Raw genomic sequence first — 13,460 nt, 5'->3', positions numbered from 1 at the left:
TGGGGGAAACCTGGGCCTAGCAGAGAATGTTCCACACGTGGCTCCTGCTATTCCTCCTCGAAAGAGTTGCCCTATAGATCTCTGTGAAGTGACAAGTGTCCCAGTGCTGTGGGAAGTCTCATAAAACTTCGAGGAGTTAATTTTTGCAGCTTTCTAGGACACAGATGTGCTTTTTGGGTGCTCACTCCACATAGTTCTCATTGACTTTCCTACTATACAGTTTTTAACTCATGCCAGGCTGGTTATGGGGGAAAGAAAATGATGCAACAATCAGAAAATCCTCAAAGTTGTTCCAAAAGTTAAAAAAACAAGCAAAAACAAAAAAGAAATCAGAACAACTGAATAAAGCAATCCTTAAAAAAAAACTTTAAATAAAAAGGGGGGGAGAAGAAGGGAAGAGAATAAAAAAGAAGAGATTAAAATAACCGGAAGAGACAAATGAATGTTAAGAGCAGGCACATTCATGGACAGACGCCAGCTACTTACGTTCACCTCGGTGATTGCTATATCAACAATGCTACCCACAACAATCAAGGCGTCAAATGTATTCCATGCATCACAGAAATAGTGCTGCATGTGGCAGAGAAGCCGAGGGAAAAGAGAAAGAAAGAAACAAAGAGGAGGAGAGAAAGAGAAGAAAAAAAAGGAGAGATATAAAAATAAAGAAAAACAAAAACAAAAAAAAGCGTGAAAGAGGGAGAGAAGAGAAAAAATAAGAAAAGAAAGAGGTTACGTGGGCATATTAAAGAGATTCTTACCACTCTACAGTACTGGCTGCTCAAACCTCTGTAACGTGATGGAGGGTATCAACAAAAGCCTGGTTAGTTAAGAAAGTTACACTCAAACATGTCTATTTTTTGTCTTTTGAGGGGAAAAAAAGCATGTCACCCTAACTCTGCATTTTCACCAGTCACAGCTGTGACGAGTGAAAAAGGAGGCATTATAGCCCCCCTCTTTTCTTTTTTTCCCCTGGGAGAAGGACGACGGCAAGTTCAATAAAAGCATGACTAGAGGGAAGAAAACATAAACCAGAACGAAAAAGGAGGAAACAGGAGGAGGAAGAATAGAAGGAAGATTTGGTGGCGTCCTAGGGAGGGTAGAGTAATACTCACATTAGTTTCACTGAGAATGACGTCTATAATGCTGCCAATTACGATGAGGAAGTCAAAAACATTCCAAGGATCACTAAAGTAACCCTACATAAGGAAAGGGCAGGCAGGATGGGGATTAAAAAGGTACGTTAGACAGACAAAAACAGTTCAAACCGGCATTAGAATCACTGCCCTGGTACCACCAAATGGCTTCAGATAATAGCTAAGGGCTGGGCTTTGTCCCACAAAAGTTGGCATCATTCAAACAAGCAATCCCATGGAAATCAAGGGGATTGGATGTTTATGTTAGTGTCAGGACTATCTGTGTGAGTGCCAACTGCAGGATGGCATGGCCGGTTCTGAACGGTGCCAAAAAAGCCCTTCGCTGTAGTCAATATTGCCATCATCCCCTGCCCAGTCATTTTTCTTCTGTCAGGGAGGGTTATATATTTACTTTGTTTTCAACTGTGGTATAACTAAAAGCGCAGGACTAATGGTGGTAGAACTAAAAGTGCCGCTTTAGTTTCACAGCCTGAGAAGAGAGAGATAAGCCATCGTTTTGTTTTTTTAAACCGGGGCAGTATTCTGATGAGATTCAAGGTTGATTTGCACTGAGCTGTCGTAGCACGGGAGATGTATTCCTTCTGGTGTGATCCTAGCGACTGGAAATTTGCACTAGAAAGGAACTATATATTATATCTACCTCAGAGTAAGTTTGGATGTGGAGATTTTATTTTTTAAAGATTTCTTTCGCGTCATCAATGTTCTACTCTTCCTGCATCAGATCTGCAACGTGATATGCAAATCCCCATGGAGCTCTGTTTACACGCAGGGCAAAGAGGATATTTTCCTATGATCACTGCTGGCATGGGAATGTTGGGCAATGAACTCTGAGGGGCTCACTGGCTGGGCATCACACACAGAAAACAGACCTGCTCCCTGCATTTTATAGACACAGTTTTACAAAAGTTCCATCCAGTGAAAGTAGTGTTCCCTATGTGGGGATGAGGTGAAAGGCAGCAAAAGCTTGGGCCAGTATTATCATCAATGTTCCCTCTAAGCTGTGGAGTCTTGTGAGTCAAAATTCTACTTTGTGAGCTACTGGCATTAAAGCTGTGAGCTCCTGCATAAATTATTGTGCCTTGGGGCCATTTTTCCTGAGCTAAGACAAAAATGTGCGAGCCAGAGGCTAAAAATCTGTGAGCTAACTCACATTAACAGCTTAGAGGGAACACTGATTATAAAACAGGGTTTTTTTTGTAGCAGGAACTCCTTTGCATATTAGGTCACGTCCCATGATGTAGCTAATCCTTCTGAAGCTGACAGTAGGCCCTGTGCTAAGAGCCCTGTATGCTCTTGGAGGCTTGGCTACATCAGGAGTGTGTGGCCTAAAAGTCAAAGGAGTTCCTGCTACAAAAAAAGCCCTAAAAATAAACTCACACTAGCATGCACAAGAGGTAAGGGCAGTACTGAGCAAATAAAAGACCTACTAATTATGTTAAAGAGGGCCATCCTTACCAACAGCTGATAAGCTAAGCTTTCAGGAAGGCTGTTTCCCAACCAATTTTTAACATTTCCCAATTAAATGGATAATCAGAGTTGCCATCTTTTAACCAGCTGCTTTATGTTATATAATGAATGTGAGTTTCAACTATTAGTTAATATGCTGATCTCCTCTATTGTTGATGCAAATTAAAAATAAGATTTGTCTTGTCTTTTAGTTGATTAAAATCATACATTTTGCAAATTATTTTCAAGACAATAAAGCATGGCCTGCAAAAAGGTTTTTCCCCTTCCATATCCTGCTCTAAAATTATCCTCACTTTTTCTGTAATCTTAAGAAACAGTACACACCCAGGTCTTTGGTGTTTACAGAAGTTTGGGTCCATCTGACTTTCATATTTCTCCAGCTGTGGACTATTTTCAGAGAGTCTGAACCCAAGTGGCACAGTGATCACTATTCTTAGCACTGGGAAGATCAGGTCATGGGTAAAGTATGAGTTTTAGTTCCCAGGAAACTTTGCAGGAAGAAAGATGACAGGCGGGGAGGATGAACACTAGATTCCATCAGAAAGATATGGTTTAGGAATCAAAAAAGAGAAATGGCCATATAACCCATAGCTGGGCCAGATACTGAGAATTCCCTTCTGAACTTTGCAGTGTGGTCCAGATATGGCTCTCTGAACTTGAAAACGTTGTTTAATTTATATTCAGGGCTTTTTTTTTGAGCAGGAACTCACGGGAACGCAGTCCCGGCTGGCTTGGTGTGGCCTAATAAGCAAATGAGTTCCTGCTGGGCTTTTTCTACAAAAAAGAGCCCCGTTTATATTTGATAACATTTGGAGGAGTTGTTAGTGTGTCTTTTGGGGCAGAAAAAAAGAAACAGAGCATGGAGTTCAGAAAGAAGCAAGATGAATTTCTGAAATACACAAGGGATGTTTCCATGCATAACATGGAACATAGGATTACTGTAAAAGTGGACACTTAAAACGGGATGAGGGGCAGACTTTCATTTGTTATCCCACTGATAGAGAGCTTGGTGCATTGGGAAAGGAAGAAAGAGTGCAGGAAATCAAAACTGGGGAATATCAGCCAACGCCATCCCTACAAAATTCGCGGTAAACATAAAAATGAGGGTCACGATGATCTCCAGCAAATCTAGGAATCAGGTGGACCTGGAATAAATCTGTAATTAGAGACTTACAGCATTGGGAAAGGAGAAAAATGCAGATTAAAAAGGAAAAAAGCACAGATTTCTTGAGTAATAATACAGCATCTTATATGGGTTGCATACAGACTGGCAAGATTGTGTTCATAACAAGGAACTGAGCATCTTATTCATGGAACCTTTATGTTTCAGTGAAGTTAGGGAAGCTGTTCCTATTACCAGTAGACTGGCTGACTCATGGAACGTGCCTGTCTGAACATTTCAGTCTTCATGGCAACTACCCAAAGTTTCTAAGGCTGTGTACTAACTATAACTTTCTATGGCCTTGAAGGTCAGTATTTTGCATTCTGCCATGAGCACTTGTCAAATTAGTTTTATAAGGTTTCATAGCACTTCGAGCCGTATCCTGGACATCACAAAACTAGACACTGAAAGCATGACAAATATGGTCCATTTTAAGTATGACTGTCAGTGCAATTGTAAGCAAAGTTTCACCCTTCTAAACCCAGTGACTTCAATGAACTTGGGCCCAAACTAGACGTTAACAATGGCCAGGGGTTCGACCCAAGGCTGCCAATTCTATTTAGAAAAGAATCTGGCTACTTAAAATGCCACAGAAGCTCAAGGCATTTTTCTCTAATTCCTCTCTAAAGTTGCATCAACTGGTTTGGCTTTTATAAGTGTTTAACCCGTCTGAGGATTGCAATTCCTGAATATTATTTTGACATCACCCATGTTACTCTACCTTAGAACAGTTTTGAAGGTGTTTTTAAATTTACATGAAAAGACGGTTGTTATGTTTACTCATGTAACCCATTAAACTGGAAAAAAACCCCTAAAAAGTTTTTATTGGGAGAGAAATTTAACAGAGTACATCTTGTGCTGAGATAATTTTGCCAGATTTCCTTTTCATGACCAACTAGGATTCTCAGTTAAGCCCACTAAGTAGTTGGCTAACCAGTGGGCCAAATTTTATTTTCAAGGGAGCACTGAAGTAAATGTACCAATTCTAGCCTGAGTTTATAATAATGAATTCACTAGGGTCACACAATTGTGTTCCATTTGAATCATTGACTATTTGGCCAGGGATAGCAATTGGAATAAGATTGTACCCAAAGAGGTGGAATATGAGAAAGGTAGATACTCTGTGGAGATGGTGTTTAAAACCAAAGACAAAACATAATTTACATAGCAAGACTTGCATATTCTGCCATACCAGGATCTCATTTTTATACCCAGTTTGTCTAAGTTGCTTCCTGAATGTTCATGGAGGTAATCTATGCCTAGCATGGCAGTTACCAGATAGTTCCATGCAGGGGTGGAATTCTAGCAGAAGCTTATTTGTGTATTAGGCCACACACCCCTGATGTAGCCAATCCTCCAGAGCTTACAAAAAAGAGCCTTGTAAGCTCTTGGAGGATTGGCTACATCAGGGGTATATGCCCTAGTATGCAAAGGAGAATTCCACCCCTGACATTTTTGTTGAACTGTCTGTTTCACAATTGAGGGGGCTCGAAACTCAGTCCCTCAAAGAACTAATACATAACTTTTTATTATTATTATTACCTTTATATCTACCTTTCTTCTATCATGGAACTCAAGGCAGCATTCACAGAGCTCCTGGGATGTCTCCCATCCAGGAACTGACAAATCCCAAACCCATTTCAGGCCATACCTTGGGTTCCCTTGAAGGCAACGCCATGACCAATCTAGAAGTCACATTTTTTCCTATTCATCTGATCATAAATATGAATCTTTAACAGCTTTGCCACTTTCCTTAACCATCTACCTGACATTTCAAGTAAAACTAAAAATTTTTAGTTTTTAGGATTTTAAACACCCCTCCCCCAACTTTGCTATCAATACCTCTTTAAAATAAAACAAGCTTTTGAAATTGTAATAATTTGGTATTCAGTACAGGTCAAAGATACAATGTAGCCCAGTAGTTTCTTAAATCTGATGAGCTTCACCTGTTAAAAAATCCTTCCTTAAAAAGCCACCCTTTTTTGTATAATGTTTTTGGGTTGGTTTAGAGAAGGCAAAATGAGCACAGACGTAGAAAAAGAACCAGGCTCTAATGTGGAAATTGCTTGCTAGACCCACAGTGAGCTGTTTTAAACCACACCAGTTGTTGCAAACATGGCTCATGAGGGGGGAAAGCTCTTTGAGGAAGGAGTTTTCAGTCTGAAAAAGAGAATGCACTTTCCCACCAGAAAATTCCTTATGTTGTTTGTTTTCCTCCCAGGAGAATGTTAGAGACGGTCTGTCAGGGAGCTGAATTGATGACACCATTTATTTTTGCAACCAAAAAGTTCAGAGCACAACACCAAACTTTCGGAGACCTTTTGCTTTCACGTCAGAGGTACGGCTATGTTATTATTCTGTTGAAGTCCCTCAAGGAATTATTCACAACATTCTGATGGGAATTTCTTTAGGGCATACAATAACCTGAACACTTCTAAAGGAGGAGGACAGGAGGCTGAATAGTTTCCCATGAAGTACAGCTTGGTCCCACAATTAACAGTATAATTTTTTTCCCAGTGAAAGAGGACAATTGTGACTCATCCCATGATCGATTAGTTAATAAAATCACCAATCGTAAACGTGCAGTAGCTGCCTGGCGTGGAATCTCATTTGTGCAAGGAAAGCATGTGACTCTAGCTGTTCCTAGGGTACCTGCCAATCAGCTCTCAGTGTCCATGCCTGCTGAGATCAACTAGCAAGAAGCCCAAGTTAGTTTCAACACTAATGGAGCCACTGTGCTCTCTGGAGACCACAGATTCTACATTCCGTGAAACTGAGCTTGTGTATGATGTCAGGCAAGCCTTGTTAAAGCAAGGGACATTACCCACTGGAGTCTATTTGAAGGTCTAAGCACAGACCCCCTCAGGAATCACATTAAGGACCAATCTGCAGGAGAAAGCAATCAATATGTTCAAGCAGCAACCATATTCAAACAGCAGCCTTCTGTATACGGATCCTGTGGATGAAGAGCATTGGTTCAAGCTAGGCTATGACCCTGAGACTCTACCTCAATAGTAATTATTTCCAGGGCTTTTTTTTCTGTAGCAGGAACGCCTTTGCATATTAGGCCACACACCCCTGATGTAGCCAATCCTCCTGGAGCTTACAGTAGGCCCTGTAAAAAGGGTCCTGTAAGCTCTTGCAGAATTGGCTACCTGTGGGGTATGTGGCCTAATATGCAAAGGAGTTCCTGCTACAAAAAAGCCCTGATTATTCCATTATCCATTCCCTATTTGGCTTACACAACAGAGACACAAAAGGTCTGCCAAGGCTGAGGAGAGTTTATCAGAGGGATCTGTTTTTAATGTTGGCTTGCTCATGCTGGACTTAAGTAAAAGAATGATTTCCGCTGCCAAGGATGCTTTCACATGAAGACTGCTTGCAAGTGGATTTTGCTATTCTTACACAATAAAAACCCAGTTGCAAACTGCATTATTTAGTGTGTGTGAACACCCCCTCCCTCTGTCCAGGAATATGAGGCACTGTTAAAGCAAATACTTGGACAGCTTATGCAAACACCAGCTTTTCCTAGCAATTCAGCAAACATATCAACCCCTACAATCTAGGACTGCAGTTCTAGATCAGAGCACATTATTTCCAAGCAGACTTGACCCATGATTACTCTCAGATCAGTTTTACACTAAGGCTTGTTCCAGGAAGAGCCTTTTTGCCCCTGGGGCTTCTCTACATTTTTGCATAAACTGCCGCAGAGCTGCGAGTTGGCATGCTGCTTTTCCACAGCAAGCAGAAACACTTGTCAGAGGATCTCGCTTGCTGTGGAATAGCAGCGTGCCAACTTGCAGCTCCGGGGCAACTTGTGTAAAAATAGAGAGATGTTCCGATAGCAAAAGGGCTCTCCACCCAGAACAAGCCTAGTGCAAAATCAGTCTCAGTTTGTGGCTGCTGTCATGGGCAAGAAACAAACTGATGTGGTTTCCCATTGCCTGCCTCTATCCCCTCAGTATATAAATACTGTTGCAAGCATCCCACACTCTGCCTCATCATGGTCATTCTGCTCCTCATGTTGACAAGGTTCTTGATCAAACCACCACTGCCATCACCCCTAATGTATAGGTTGTGTCAAAATTCCCTCAGTCACTATGGCTCTAGTCACCGACAGACCTATCCTCCTGCTGGCAACCTGTTTCAAAGTTGGGTTGGCATGGCTACCAGTTCACCTTCAAGATAGTAAGGAGGGAGGGGAGGAAATGGTGTGGCCTTCCTCCAAGTAAGTCTGTTTTGATTCAGAACAAGGGAGGCGGAAATGAAGGATGTGTCCAGCCAGACTGTGCAACAATTTGGTAGGGCTAAAACTCCTCCCCTCATAAGAAGATCCCTATTGGATCAGACCAGTGCTCCACCTAGTCCAGGATCCTGTCTCACACAGTGACCAAACAGTTCCACTGGAGGGCCAAGAACAGGTCGTGAGGCTGAGGCCTTTTCCTGAAGTTGCCTCCTGGTTCTGGGATTCAGAAGATTAGTACCTCTAAATGTGAAGGTTCCCCTCAGTCACCATGGCTCTAGTCACCGACAGTCCTAGCCTCCATGACTCTATCAAATCCCCTTTTAAAGCTGTTGTTCCTGAGGCCATCACTACATCCTCTGGCAGTGAATTCCACATGTTAATCACTCTTCTGTGTAAATAAGTATTTCCTGTTGTCCATCTTGAACCTACTGCACATCAGCTTCATTGGATGCCTAGAGTTTTAGTATTTTGGGAGAGGGAGAAAAAATTCTGTTTGTCAACTCTCTCTACCCCGTACTTAATTTTATAAACCACTATTATGTCCCCCCTTACTAATTTATTTTCCAAACTGGGAAGTCCCAGACTCTTCAGCCTATCCTCATAGGGAAGGTGCTCTAACCCCCTAATCATCTTGGTTGCCCTTTTCTGTAATTTTTCCACCCCTGCAATGTCCTTTTGGAGTTAAATATGGAGTGGAGAGGAGGATGCATCTTGAGAGTACAGTGCTTGGAAAATATGCAGCTCCATGAAACTAGCTTTCAAAACAAGTTACGGTTTTTATTCTTCAAGCCACAATTCATGTGGGAAACTGACGGTGCAGGGGTCTGAGTGGCTCAAAGCCACATGGAATTCATGGAAGATGTGGGACTTTGAGCCCACCAAAGTACAATTCTCTAATTGAATTAAATAAATAAATAGCCACTGCACAATGTAGGCATCACATTCATACATCTCCATACATGAGAACTGAGCTAGTATGTTTTTATCATGGTATAAGACACCACATTTTGAATTTCAAACAATTATAAGAAATCCAGCAAGAAGCAGGCTCAATTCATTTTTTTTTTATGTTAAGGAATTTCCACATCATTTGAACAACAGTGGAGACTCCATACAAATTGAGGCCTGCTTTATAACATGCAAATCCTAAAAGTTAATCTAGTTCTGCACTTGGTGCGCAAGCCGTTAAAGCTACATGTTTGCAGGACAACTTTATGCAGATATAAGTAAGAAGGGGTACAGTCCTCACTGTTGCAGAAGTAGGCTGTCATTCCTATGGTGATATGGATGTAAGCACCTGAACGATTATGTTGGTTAGAATCATAGAGTTGGAAGGGACTTCCAGGGTCATCTAATCCAACCCCCTGCACAATGAAGGAAATTCACAAATATCTCCCCCCACACCCACATTGACACCTGCTTCATGCTCAGAAGATGGCAAAAAAAAAAAAAAAGCCTCCAGAAGCCCTGGCCAAACTGGCCTAGAGAAAAATTGCTGCCTGACCCCCAAAGTGGCAAACAGCATTTCTCTGGACATGTAAGAAAGAGCCAAAAAGAAGTAAGCACTGATGCAGCCCTTCCTGCCCTCCTTCTCATGATCTGCCTAAGTTCACAGAATCAGCATTGGTGTCAGACGGCCATTTAGCCTCTGTTTAAAAACCTCCAAAAAAGGAGAGCCCACCACCTCCCAAGGAAGCCTGTTCCACTGAGGAAATGTTCTAACTGTAAGGAAGAAGTTCTTCATAATGTTTAGGCAAAACTCTTTTGATTTAATTTCAACCCTCTAGTTCTGGTCTGACCTTCTGGGGCCACAGAAATAGCTCTGCACAATCCTCTATATAACAGCCCTTCAAGTACTTGAAGATGGCTATCATATCACCTCTCATTCGTCTTCTCTCCAGGTTAAGCATACCCAGCCTTTCCTTGTATGACTTTGCCTCTAGACCCCTCACCATCTTTCATTCCCTCTTCTGGATATGTTCCAACTTGTCTATATCCTTCTTAAATTGTGGTGCCCAGAACTGAACACAATACTCCAAGTGAGGTCTAATCAGAGCAGAGTAAAGCAATACTATCACTTTACATGATCTGGACACTATACTTCTGTTGATGCAGTCCAAAATTATATTTGCCTTTTTAGCTGCCGCATCACACTGCTGACTCATATTCAGTATATAGTCCACTAAGACTCCTAGATCATTTTTGCACATACTACTGGCAAGACAAGTCACCCCCATCCTATAACGATGCATTAGATTTTTCTACTTACATTCTGAACTTGATGATTGTTGATGTACTGGATCAGTCTAGTTACTTCTGAGCATTTAACACATGTGGGATGTTTAACATTTTAACACATTTAACACATGTCGGGTCCAGAAAAGGGCGATGAAGATGGTGAGGGGTCTGGAGACAAAGTCCTATGAAGAAAGGTTGAAGGAGCTGGGCATGTTTAGCCTGGAGAGAAGGCGGCTGAGAGGTGATATGATCACCATCTTCAAGTACTTGAAGAGCTGTCATAGAGAATGGGGTGGAATTGTTTTCTGTGGCCCCAGAAGATAGGAACAGAAGCAATGGGTTGAAATTAAATCAAAAGAGTTTCTGGCTCAACATTAGGAAGAACTTCCTGACCGTGACAGCGGTTCCTCAGTGGAACGGGCTTCCTTAGGAGGTGGTGGGCTCTCCTTCCTTGGAGGTTTTTAAACAGAGGCTGGATGGCCATCTGACAACAATGAAGATCCTGTGAATTTAGGGGGAGGTATTTGTGAGTTTTCTGCGTTGTGCTTGGAGTTGGACTAGATGACCCTGGAGGTCCCTTCCAACTCTATGATTCTATGATTCTGTGGTTATATGTGGGGGATGTTATAAAGGAAATCTCCTATTTGGACTCTTCTGTGATCTCTAGCAGGAATCCCTAGAATGTTTAGTTTTACAGATCTGTTGCAGGTGAAAGTTATGCGCTCTTGTTCCTAAATTTCATTTTCCTCATGCGTACAGAAGTGGTATTGACTCCCTGATCTGCAAAAACCTGAAAAAAATGTCGCCTATGCACTGAGTTTTACACAAGCAATCTGTTCAAAGAGAAAATCTGAAGGAGGAGTGTATTAGGATTTAACAGCATCTTACACTTTCCAAAAGCAGTGGGCTGTGCTAAGGAACCACCAGCTGGATACTCAAAACATTTATTCTAATTGTATCTGAGCACTGATGTGTGAAGAAGAGGGCTGTGAAACTCAGAAGCTTGCATCCAGTAATTTAATTAGTAGTTAGAAGACTGGAAAGTCCAAGTGGGAGGCAAAGAAGCCCACTCAAACTTAGCTGACAATTTGTATGAGCTGAGCTGCTTAATATTACTATGCTATATTTACATTTCCAGGATGAGATACCCTTTGGAACAGCCCCTGGCTATGGCACTCATTTCTGAGCTTTTGCTGAAGAATGTCTCTTTGGAGAGTGGCACAGCAGAGAAGCAATCTTGCCTCCTAGCAAAGAGAATTATACTGAATCACCCTTATGCGAGCGCTTCAGTTTCAGCATATGATTCATCATTGTGCCCAAGAGAATAAAATATATGAATCTTGTGGAATGCTACTGAGTATCAACAGCAACTGACACCAAGCAGAGAAAATGAATGTTCTGTTAAGGTTACAAACAAAATTTAGCAATAACAGCAGCCACAGTTAGAATTGTCTAATAGAAGAAAGAAGAGCACTGAAGGGCAAATCTGACTTGGGATCGTTGCAGATGGCAGGAAAAAACAGCACACTGTTTATCAGCTCCCACTTTGTTGATGGGTTAATCTGGAGAATAAAACAGCCACTACAGTTTGACTATGTCGTGGATTTATGCGGTGGTCCTTAGAGAACCGTTCACATGCTGCAGTATTCAATGTAATGCTTATGAGGTCAAGGAAATAAGATCCCAACTCTGGTGTGTCCCAAAGGCACACATTTTCTTCCGTGTTACGCTTTTTAATTTTCTTACATGCATTTCTTTCGTACACAATAAAACACTTTTCTTTGCTTATCCAAAAAGGAAGCAATACCATAATTTCATAGTGACATTCATACTTGCTTGGAGAGAATTATCTATTACATCTGCTTCTCTCTGATTCACATAGGTTTTTCTTTCCTGATACACAGATTAGAGATCCACTGAGAGCAGGGCTTTTTTTGAGCAGGAACGCACAGGAATGCAGTTCCAGCTGGCTTGGCATTGGGGGATGTGGCCTAATATGCTGATGAGTTTCTGCAGGACTTTTTCGACAATGGTGATGTCAGGGGGTGTGGCCTAATAAGCAAATGAGTTCCTGCTGGTTTTTTTCTACAAAAAAAAGCTCTGACTGAGAGTATATGGATGTTTCCCTTAATGGTTTGTTACAAGTATCCAACCATTGAACCTTTAGCAAATTACAACCTGAGATCTAACAGAAGCTGAGTAGCTTTATGGATCAAAGGCAAAATACAGAACCTTTGGCTCTGTGTTTAATGGTGTAATCAGGGCTTTTTTTTGTAGCAGGAACTCCTTTGCATATTAGGCCACACACCCCTGATGTAGCCAATCTTCCAAGAGCTTACAGGGTGTACTGTAAGCTCCAGGAGGATTGGCTACATCAGGGATGTGTGGCCTAATATCCAAAGGAGTTCCTGTTACAAAAAAAGCCCTGAGGAAAATAATATTATACGTTTAATGGTGACTATGTGGCTGATGTTCAGCCAACAGTATACATCAACATTCACTGAGGAGAAGCAAGGGGAATTTGGAGGGGGGGGTATTCATCTCAGTTCTATTCCTGACTAAACCCTACTGAAACTCCTGGACATGCATGCATGGTTCATTCTGAATTTTCATACTCATAGTAAGAGCTTGCACAGATGTGGGGTTTCCCACTGAGGCAAGAAGTACCTTTTCTCCAACCCTATTCCCTTTCTGTGTAGCTGCCGTTCCTGCAGACATAGTTGTGAATGAGACCCCAGCATACCATCCCACTGGGCTTTTTAACACCATGTGAATAAATTTCTATGTTAAACAATTAAGTGTAATAGCTAATCTAGTGCTTCCCACACCGCTGCATTATGCACAGCCATATCATTTTTTAAGAAATTATAAATCATTATGACATTGTTAAAACCTTCAAGTGCTAGTCTAGAAAATAAATCTGTCACAACATTGCAAGAACACACAAATTCCCTGGAAATGATTGCTATGCAGGCAAGAGTCCCTTTTTAGTGACACTCCTGCCCACGTTTTTCATATTGCATTCCCTCTGCCAGATTACTTGCCAGTCTGGTGTGAGACTAGTTAGTTACATAGCACAGCCCTTTCTAGAAGAAAAAAGTTCCACTCTTTTTCATTCATTGTGCACTACCGTGGGGGAGGACATATTTCAAACAACTCAGAGGTCTGAAAGGCAACAACCTTTTTTTTTTCC

General features: G+C 41.6%; 1 protein-coding gene across 1 annotated transcript in view; it reads right to left on the bottom strand.

The window, feature by feature from the left end:
* Positions 1–13,460, bottom strand: part of LOC132575754 (voltage-dependent L-type calcium channel subunit alpha-1C-like) — a 621,373-nt gene that overhangs the window by 84,106 nt on the left and 523,807 nt on the right. The window contains exon 30 of the mRNA XM_060244444.1: positions 487–570. Within this exon, the coding sequence (XP_060100427.1) occupies positions 487–570 (84 nt within the window). The remainder of the gene's footprint in view (positions 1–486; positions 571–13,460) is intronic.

The sequence above is a fragment of the Heteronotia binoei genome, chromosome 8, assembly GCF_032191835.1.
Source record: "Heteronotia binoei isolate CCM8104 ecotype False Entrance Well chromosome 8, APGP_CSIRO_Hbin_v1, whole genome shotgun sequence".
NCBI classification, from domain to species: Eukaryota; Metazoa; Chordata; class Lepidosauria; order Squamata; family Gekkonidae; genus Heteronotia; species Heteronotia binoei.
Note: the sequence above shows the minus strand (reverse complement) of the source record. Positions and strands in the feature narration are given on the sequence as shown.